Raw genomic sequence first — 10,722 nt, 5'->3', positions numbered from 1 at the left:
CGGAGTTGGAGACAGAATGTGTCAACATGGTGGATTATGTACCTGTTTCAGCAGAAAGCATGGACAGAATATGAGCAGGGACAAGAACCGACCACACACTACAAACGCTGATAAAAACAATACAAAAGGGGTGGCCGGCCTGTAAGAAAGATGTACCTGTTGAAATAACCCAGTTCCAATCTTTGCAGGATGAACTGCAAAGACACAGGATGGATTGGTCTTCAAGGGAGAGAGAGTGGTGATTCCAGAAGCACTCCAGGCAGATATAACACAGCGAATTCACTCAACACACATCGGCACAGAAGGGTGCCTCAGGAGAGCTAGAGACTGCGTCTACTGGCATGGTATGAACGACCACATCAAAAAGTACATCGCTACATGTGACATATGTCGGTCTGTGGATGCAAAACAACAGAAAGAGACACTAAAACCACACGAGCCGACCACTAGACCATGGACCAAAGTGGGGACAGATTTATTCAACTTTGATGGCAGGGACTACCTAATAACTGTTGATTATTACTCCAACTTTTGGGAGATAGATTATCTACCTGATACCAAGTCGAGTACTGTGATTAGGAAACTAAAGGCTCATTTCGCACGTCAGGGAATACCAAAGATTGTTTTTTCTGACAACGGGACCTAGTACAGCTCAACAGAGTTTGCCAACTTCAGCCGGAAATGGGAATTTCAACACCATACCTCATCGCCTGGCTATCCGCAGAGCAACGGCAAAGCGGAGTCTGCTGTTAAAACTGCCAAACGACTCATGAAAAAGGCGAAATTGGCTGGACAGGATCTATATTTGGCCTTATTGGACCACAGAATGTCAATAGGAAAATTGTACTTAGTAGTCAGTATAATCTTTTAATGATATAAGTTTGCATATGGTAGAATACTGCATGTAATCATTTGTGTTTAGAAGTATATAGTTGGTGTCATATTGAAAGAATGTCTCATCCTAGGAGGTCTGTAACATTCCTGGGTGTTCTGGCGTTCACCCCCACATCCTAGGAGTATGGGAGAGGTTGTTTCTTGTCTTATTGTTTTACGGTAGGATTAACGTAGCTATATCTGTCTTAGTCTAAGTGCCTTTTGGTTTGATGAACTGCTGGACTTCGAGACCAGCAGGTGTAGGGAAGTCATTTATGGGGTCACACTCTGACCCCACACACACACACACACACACACACACACACACACACCCGTACACCTCCACTTTCCAATGTAAGGAACAAACGCTCACTGAAGCATATAAATAAAGACCAGGGCAGTCCTCAGTGCGAGTCTCAGTTCTGGAGGCTGCCCTTGCTAGCAAGAAATTCTGTGAGTCTCTACTGAAGAAGTGTTTTAGAGTATATCTCTTAACACAGAAACACCCCAACACAAGGTTTGACCAGCCTGTTAAGCAGGAGGACGAGGACACTCCTCCCAATAGGAGACAGATTGTTGCAACCCAAAGTGACTGATAACAAGTTTGCACTGATGAAAAACAGAGAGAGACAAACAAAGTACTATAACAGGACGGTGAAGGACATGGACACATTAAACCCAGGGGACTTGGTGCGAGTCCAACCTTTTGAACCACACATCTTATGGACCAAGGCTAGAGTGTGTAACACTCTGGAAAACAGATCCTGTGATGTGGAGTTGGACAACGGCAGAGTCCTCAGAAGGAATCGTCGCCATCTGAGGCGAGCTGGGGAGGTCAAAAAAGACATGTCAGTACATCTCCAGCCTCAGGGACAGAACATTACTGTGCCGACACAGAACAAAGAGAACACACAAAACAGCACCACCAGGTCAGGACGGGTAGTACTACGACCTGGATATCTGCAGGACTATGTATGCAATTAAGGGGTAATCTGTGAGTTATATGTTGTGATTTGTTTACTGGTTAGAGAACAGAACAAAACATCTGTGATAATATTTTGAGTTATGGCTTTGTGATCTGTTTGGAAGAAAAAAAAAAGAGGAAAAGAGACAAAAATGAAAAAAAAGAAGAATAAAAGTAATAATAAAGGAAAATGGAAAGAAAGCTAAAAAAGTAGATGAAAGGAAGAAATTTTTATTTTTGAAGAAAATGGTGTCCAACAAAGAAATGTCATATCCAAGTTTTGTTCCAGTTGCAAACTGAGTTCTCAACTTATGAATAGTTCATTGTCTTTGTAAAAGAAAAGGGATGTAGCAATGGGAATTGCATTTACCCATGTGTACCGCCGGGAGTCTTGAGAGTGTATCACCGGAAGGTGAGAAGTGAGACTCATGACTGTTTATTAAGAGTTTAATAAAAGTTTACCTCGGAGGAGGGAAAGTTCAACCGAGCATCTTGTGGAGTTTATAGAGACAACAAGATGAAACAATGTCCAGATGAACAGAACCAAATTTTTAGGACAACATCAAGGTGCAAACAATTCACCCAAAAAAACTCCTCATTTGAAGCTAGCATTTTCCGAGATAAATGGGGTCAATGCAGTTCTTAAGCATGCATGCAAATGTTCATTAGTCAGCTGTGAGCAAGTTTTGTCCATTCATCTTTCAAGAGAATCGCCCATTTGGAGGATGCAGGTGTCCGTGCTGCTACCTCTTGCATGATAAGGGAGCACTGTACCATTTGAGTTAATCCCCCTCTGTTTTTGGCTATAGTGATGTCACAATACAATGAATGTCTGCAAATGAAACAGCATTGAGACACACTAGTTATTATTTGACAGACTACTCCTTGTCTCTCCTTAGTGTTGAGAGACTAGGAGTAGTCTGACAAATAATGAAGTCCCCCTGCTTCAAGTAAAACATTTAATTGAGGCAGCAGCCTAAACAAGCTGCAGTTAATTAAGTGCTTGTTTTTCATGCCAGAGGAGCAAGCATAAACGGTCTAACACTTGCTGAACTGCAGCTACTTTTAAACACTGCACTGACAAAATTGTCTTCATGAAAAGCTTTTTAATGACATTTATTTTCTGGTAGGGGTAGTTGGTCACAATGGGAGCTGTTCAATGTGCAAAGAGAAAGGTTTTTGTGTTAGTACTTAAAGGCAGCTTTTTCCATAACCCATCATTTCAAACAAGCTTTGGAGGATGCGGGCATTGATCCCACTACCTGTCGCATGTGAAGTGAGTGCTCTACCATTTGAGCTAATCCCCCTCTGCTTGCAAGTGACACATGTCCCATGATCTGTGGTGTTTCAGAGCTGCACATATGCAGTCCAGAGTACAGACACACCAGGGCTTTGCTTATGAACCTAGAACTGGGAACTAGAATGCTACTCACGCTGACAACTGACTGTGACCGTGGAGTGCTAGAAGGAGGAACTATCCCAGTATAATTTCCAGAAGCAAAGCTCACATGTGTCCGTTCTCTGCACTGCGCATCTGCAGCTCTACAATGCCACAGCATGTGTGATCAGTAAAGGTCACTAAAGTAAACTTGTCTTAGAGTACTGCACCTCTAGTTATTAAGTTAAACATGTAAACAGGGTGACCCAAGGTCTCACACTGGTTTGATCCCAAACCTCTGCTGATAATGACCCATGCCTTTTTTCAGTAAATGGTAAAAGTTACTACACTCCTCCCTCTTCTCATTTGCTGTGGTTGATGCTGTGGGATATGATTTATTTTTGGTCCTGCGTCAATACACAGTCCGAAAATATCTGTTCGATTGACCAGATTAATTTTACTTTCATCTCTGAAATACGCTATATGTATTTGCTGGTGATTCGCTTCAAAGTCCAACCTTTCTTACACATTTTAAGACTATTTATCAGTGTGTGGTGACGTCACTCGGGGTAGTCTTGTGTGGGGGATTAGCTCAAATGGTAGAGCGCTCGCTTAGCATGCGAGAGGTAGCGGGATCGATGCCCGCATCCTCCAAAGAATTTTGTTTTAGGCATCGTCACAAAAACATATATGTTTGCACAGTGAAATCCCTCTCATCACTTACTCGGACAGTTCAGTTTAACCCTGGGTTTGTTCAGAATCACTACCCTTTCAGCTTGTTCGTGGCCAAAATTGTCCACCAACATATTAGGTCTGTAATTTTTATTATTTTTTACATTTTTATTATTTTTAAACCCCTTGTTTACGTTTACAAAATGCTATAAAATTAATATATCTTTAAAAAAAAATCCACTTTCATTGACTTGATTTTAATTCAAATTCAGAACTTTAACCCTTAAATACCAGATAGATCACATAATCCTAGGAACTCATAAATGGAAAAAATCATAAAATCGTATTTGTATTTGCTGATGATTCAGTTTCACAGTCCAACCTTTCTCACACATTTTAAAACTATTTATCGGTGTCTGGTGACGTCACTCACTGACTGATTCAATCGGCTGGTGGTATTATTGGCCACCAGATGCCACCAAAGACAATGGTGTTAAAAAGTAATGAACCTTTGAGTAATGAACCCTTTTCTATACAAGCTTCAGTGTTTCAGAAAACTTAATTTGGCCAACACTAGTAACCTCATATTATTCAAAGTAAATAAAGTTTATTTATTTATTATACAGACTTTAAAGATAAACATTTTCTGTTGATATAAAACTCTAATGTTAGAGCACTTGCTTCACATGCACAGGCAGTTAAAAAGAAAAAACGTTGGCAGACAGTAAATCTAGTTTAGGGTAAATCTTTCTTTAACAGTGACTATTTTACTCCTCCATTGTTTTAGGGTGATAAATGAAAAAATATAGAGAGCCCATCCTTTAGCTCTGTATAAGCACAGTGCTGAGTCTAGACACATGGGGGCATTGCATGTGGACCTTTAGAAAAAATGCATCTCAACTGTTCTGATACTCCTGACGCATTCGGGATCCCTACAGGTTTTCGAGAAGGCAGCTGTCCTTCTCTCCTGGATCGGCTGGAGCTTTCTTTAGGTGCCTTCCCAGCTTTGACAAAAGTCCAGCTGAGACAAACACATTTACTCAGGGCCTTCTTCATGTGATGTTCTTCTGCTTCTCTGGGCGCTGTGTCTGTGGGGATGGTGTTCGCTCTCAGTTGTAGCGTCCTGATGAGAACCAGTTTATGCTCCACTGGATGATGAGAGTCAAACCTTAAATACTGATCCGTATGCGTAGATTTACGGTACACATCAGCTTTTAGATGTCCCCCATTACTGATGGAAATGTCACAATCTAAGAAGGCTAACCTGCCACTTCAGACAGTCTGTCACCCTCTTCCTGTAGCCACTTCCTGAGTCTCGTTTCAGGGGCTCATAAGTATTTTCGTCACTGAGCAGTGACAAAATGTTCTCATGATAGTCTTGCTGGTTTAGCGAAACTATGCACCTACCTTTGTCTGCCTGAATGATGATAATGTTGTTGTCATTACTAAGTGATGTGAGTGCCTTCCTGTCCTCCATGCTGATGTTGGATGCTGGGGGGTTTGCGTTGCTGAGACACGCCGAAACTTTCGCCCGTAGTTGCTCTGCTTTCACATCTGCAATGTTGTTGTTTCAAATTGCTGTTTCTGTGACTGTGATGAGTTCCACTAGTGGGATTTGTTTTGGCGTCACATCAAAATTCAAACCTTTAGCAAGGATGTTTTTCTCTGTTTGGGTGAGCTGTCTGTCAGACAAATTCTTCACCTACTTGTCCACATACTCGGCATCCTTCTCTCTTCTGGCCGCTGAGGACACTCTTTGTATTTTGCTGTGGTTTCTGACGTACAATAAGTAATTCAAACTTCCTTTGTTGACGGTTTTTAGACTTCCCGTGCTGTGGTAGACAAGCCTTCTCAGTAATTTCAAACACCTTTTTAAGAGTATTCTCATCTAGAAGCATTGAAAGTGTCTGTCAGATCCACTCCTCTTCAGATTTTAAACACGTCGAGGGTCAAATTTGTTTGCCTCACCCGTTCATTAAGCAACTTTTAGCAGACTTTTAGGAGTAATCCTGTTTTGTCGGCATCTGAGGCTGAATGTTTTCTGTGAAGGATATATTCCTGAGTGTCGTGACAGACTAATGAAAGCCCAGTAACAGAAAGGTCTGGGCTTTCCTTGACATCAATGGAAGTGGAATGTGCTATGGCTATGTTTTTAAAAAAGAGAATTTAAAGCAAGAATATTGACTTAAAAAAAAATTCATTATGAAGACATATTTATTTTGAAACTTTTTCAAATGTTGTGTACATACAGTATATCATGATTACTAGTTGTCATGCAAATTGTTGTGCTATAGATCTGTGAACTTTAAAATGTTTAACAAAAAAGCCTATTTGAAATCATTACAAGTCTAACAGAATAAAATGGTTACCCTCAGATGCTAGGTTTTTTTCTCCTCTTGGTTTGTTTATAGAAAAAGAAAAATTAGTAAAAGGTCAGTTTCATTGACACATAAATTATTTATAAATGCATATAACATGAAAGTACCTATACCTATAGGTGTAAGTACTAAAATGTGTATATGAAAAATAAAAATGTAAAGATATTTAAGTCATAAGTAGCATTAGCATTGTTGTCTTTATTATCATGCATAGCTGTGTTGCAATATGAATCACTGATGAAATAAATTCTTTAAAAAGTAAAATATTTAGAAAAAGTCTGAAATTACATGATCAGCTGTCCCCCCACCAAAAAAAACAGAAGTTCATGATATAATTTTGAAGCAAGTATTTTAAAGTTAAATTACTTTTTCATATTAAAATATTTCATTTTGGGAAAACAGAGGAAAAGAAAAATATAAATGATCATGTTGCAAAATAATGTTATTACATATTCTTTGTAGTGAATATAAAACATCTACAATAATGAATAAAAAACAGGAAAACTTCAGAAAATCGAAAAGTCTGAAAAGCAAATAAAATAAGATAAAAAGAAAAAGCTAACAATGTTCTCTAAAAAGAGGTAAAACTAACTATTTGTAGCTTATATCAAGGACACAATACAAAATAAAATATTAAAGCTTGACATCTTTCAGCCAAGTAAATCATTTACTATTTGTATTGATTCATTTTTATTTGGACTGATCTTCGTAATGATTGTGTCCTGTATCCTAAGTGCGCCTCAGTGTTTATTTTAACATTGTTTTCTTCAATGATATTTGTTAGGATTGTACTTGATTCACTTCATGTTGAATGCTTCTGTTAAGCCTTTCAGTGCTTGTTCCTTTGTGATGCTTCTCCAGGCCTGTGGAACATCAGCTGGCTTGGCATAATATTTTTCAGCAAACTGTTCATTGTATTTCACTAAAACATACTTCCAATAGTTCGATGCTTCTACAGAAGGATCTGCTGGAATGTGCCACTCTGGATAATACGCTTTGTAGTCTTTGTAAGGATGCCATTCCTGCTTAGTTAGTGTGTTACGAAATTTACGTCTACTGTACACATCAGTTGTACATAATGTTTCAGCCAGCTTCTCTGTGTCAGTGTATGATCTGCCAAGACCTTGTGGTCGATGCACAGCTGCATGATGCTCAGTGTGTTCTTTCCCTCCAGCCTCACAGGGCACTTTACAAAATGGACACTGTTGTCCACAACCAAACACCCGCTTGAAAAGCTCGTCATGTGGTCTGATTGGAAGCTTTTCCAAGTCTGCAGCAATATCTTTGGATTTTGAGAATTCCTGCTGAAGTTCTGCTTTTAAGTCTTCTATTGAGGTCTTGAGACTTTTGATAAATGGATTACATGTGTTTTGGATTTGAAACAGGATGGCTTTTTCATCCTCCTCTGATAATAAGATGTCCTTAATTAGATATTTGTGCATGCTGTTGATGAACTCTGTGATGCTTTCCTTGTTATCGTCAAGGTGAGTGCCATCCTTTGCTTTTGATGCCTTATTTAACGCTTCTGTGATTTTTGTAAATATGACCTGCAGGATCTTGTTTTTCAGTTTGCATAAAGTTTCATCCTCTGACATTTTTTGCTTGACGTTCTCATAAATCCAGTTCTTAACATACATTTCATAGTTACTGATGTACCTCACAAAACTATTAAAGTCTTCTTTTTGAAGTAATTCTCTCTGAATGTTGTACTGGAAATAAGAGCGGGAACTGTACTCTGTTGAATGACAGCTGGTCACAATCTCATCTACAATATCTACTCCCAGTGATCTGTTGACATAGTCTTCCACTGCAGGTTTGATGCAAACTCTGGCAAAATCTTTTGCTTTTCGTTGGCAGTGATCTCTGTCTTTGTACAAATCGAGAAAGTCTGACAAGTACTGATTCTTGAGCTTCTCCAGCTGATTTTGAGGATTGTTTTTGTACAAGAACTTTTTGTGCATTTCCAGGAACAGCCTTGTGGCAAAGCTACAAATGTGAAGTTTCAGGTCAATCTCAAACTGTATATTTGTTTTGTGGTATTTGCAACTGTGTTCAAGGAAACTATCGATTTTCTCCAAAAGATCCCTCGTGAAAGACTCATGGTAATCTCCATTTGTCTTTACTGTATCAAGTAAAAACTGTGTCCAAGATTCAATTGCACTGTCTGCAGAAATCTGACAATCACGTATGAACCAGCTTTTTACCATTTTGAACCAGGAATCTAAATGGACATTTTTAACTTTAAATGGCTGTTTTCCATATTCTTTTAAGTCAACCTGTAAATCCTTGTTGACTTTCCGGTTTAAGAAATTTTTTTTCAGTTGCATCAGGACTGATCCTGCGATATCTCGGTGTTCCAGACCACACACATTTATTGTTGCGTCTGTCCAAATCTTTTCAAACACATCTTTCAGCTGTTTATCTGACAGAGATGCATTTTTGCAGTTACCCAAGAGCTGCATGACCTGCTCTTCAATCAAATCTCTGTATTTTCTCTGTATATCTTGAGCCTTCTTTTTGCTGATCTTTAGCTGAAGGGCACAATCAAGTTTAATGGAGACAGACTGTTGAATTTCTTTGGCAAGGCCAATAATACTTTTAGAGAAATCGTTCTTGTATTTCTCTATCAAATTTACATCTCTGTCTTTCCTTTTATAATAGTGAATTAGTTTCTCCATCATTAGCTTTTGTTGGTGTGTTATTTTGTCAGACAGTTGAGATTTTTTGGAATGAACCACTTTTTCCCAAGTGTTAACTTCTGATTCATTGTCAGTATTTAAGATTTCTAACTCTGCTTCTGTCTGCCAGCAGAAAATGTGTTTTCTTAACTCCCACTCCCATTGACTAAACTCTTTGCAAAGGTTGTCATAAGCATGAGCCACAAGAGTGTTTCTGAAACTAAAGATAAAGTTTTCATATTTGACTGCTCTCCACAGACTTTTCATCCATTCGAGAAAATCTGGGATCTGTGTGGCTTTTCTATCTCTGTCATCTTTCATTATTTCCAAAAGAGTTTTCTTGAAATCTGCTGCAGCTTCACTGTAACCTGTGTTCACTGGTGCCATTGGTGGGGTTCCAAGCCAGAGTCCAGGGATGTTCCAGTGGTTTTTGTCAATTTTGTAGTCCAGCACATCAGTGAATGCATTAATAGAAGGTTGCTTTTCCATTTCAGCTGCAATTTTGGTCATTTCATTTAGCTGGTCCAAAACATGTTTCCTCTCTGACATGCACTTGGAATGAGCTGAAACACCAGCAACATTTTGGTGTACAAAATGACAAACTGGCTTTTTACCAATTTGCCTCATCCTCAAAAATGCATGCACTGTGATTTGTAGGATATCTTTCATTTCAGTTGCATTCTCCATTGCAATGTTGATAATGGTTACATCACTTAGACCAATGACAAAGGTTGCCAGCTGGTTGTCGTGCTCATAACTGTCTTCTAGCTGTGCCATGTCAGGAGATTTTAGACCTTCTGTATCAATGAGAACTATGAAGTCATATTTCAAATAAGTTTTTAAATCTTCACCAACTTTGAGGAAGACCATATAAGCCCCTCTTGTGCATCGGCCACTGCTGACAGGAAACTGCACACCAAACATGGTGTTGAGGAGTGTTGATTTCCCTGTACTTTGAACACCCAACACAGACACTACCAACAGTCTGCTCTTCTCTCCAACTTTCTTATGAAGCTCCATCAGCACATCTGTCACCCATCTCTCTGGAATATTGGAAGCATCTCCATCCAAGAGTTCTAAAGGATATCCATCAAGCAGCATTTTAGCTACAACACTTGGCAGAGCAACTATTTCATCAACAGTATTTTGTGAGTGCAAAGAAAACTCATAGATCAGCCCCATCTCTCTCATGTAATGCTCTATTCCTAAAGAGCTCTCCAGCAAAGCTTGATCCAGCTCTGCAATGAGTTTGGACTCGTTCTTCTTACACTCTTCTTTAAATTTCTTTCTCAATGCGGAGAGTTTTTCCCGTGATTTTGTATCAAGCTTCAGTTTCATCCATTTTAGGAAATAGTTTTGTTCTTCCTTGTTGTTCGTAGATAGGTTAGCAATAAAAGTTCTCATTGCTTTGGACAATTTGTAGGTACTTTGCTCCTTCTTAATTTGCTTCACTTCTTGCTGGAGCTGACATTTGTACTCTTCCAGTCCTGAGTCACCAAAATCTTTTAATCTACACTGTTCCTTTTCCAACTGTGACAACCTCTTCCAGTTATCTCCCTGCAGAGGAAGTTGTTGCTTCTTGTAGTCGGATATATTGCGGACTCCAATGCCCCTCATAATCTCTTCAGCTGCCTTTTCTTGGTTTTCACTCCTGCATTCATCCACAGACAAACCAAGTTCAACAGCTGTGTCAAACATGTTGATAATTTTCATTGTGGTTACATTTGAGGTCTTAATAGCTGCACAAATATTTTTTGAAAACTCAACAACGTTCATGTT

The 10,722-nt window shown here is 39.1% G+C and overlaps 1 protein-coding gene and 1 non-coding gene across 2 annotated transcripts in view; one reads left to right on the top strand and one right to left on the bottom strand.

Moving 5' to 3' along the window:
• The first annotated feature begins 3,796 nt into the window (after positions 1-3,796).
• trnaa-agc (transfer RNA alanine (anticodon AGC)) lies at positions 3,797-3,869 on the top strand. Its single transcript has one exon. It is a non-coding gene; the product is annotated as a tRNA-Ala (tRNA).
• Positions 3,870-6,083: 2,214 nt separating this feature from the next.
• The window catches only part of LOC146692263 (up-regulator of cell proliferation-like), an 8,939-nt gene continuing 4,300 nt past the window's right edge, over positions 6,084-10,722 (bottom strand). Inside the window, exon 2 of the mRNA XM_085432324.1 lies at positions 6,084-10,722. This exon is cut by the window's right edge and continues 992 nt beyond it. Within this exon, the coding sequence (XP_085288450.1) occupies positions 7,063-10,722 (3,660 nt within the window). The 3' untranslated portion in view covers positions 6,084-7,062.

This window comes from Copadichromis virginalis, linkage group LG15 (assembly GCF_057382275.1).
Source record: "Copadichromis virginalis isolate Kocher_CV1m ecotype Utaka linkage group LG15, C_Virginalis_male_GT1.1, whole genome shotgun sequence".
Taxonomy (NCBI): Eukaryota; Metazoa; Chordata; class Actinopteri; order Cichliformes; family Cichlidae; genus Copadichromis; species Copadichromis virginalis.
This window is presented reverse-complemented; position numbering and strand designations above follow the sequence as displayed.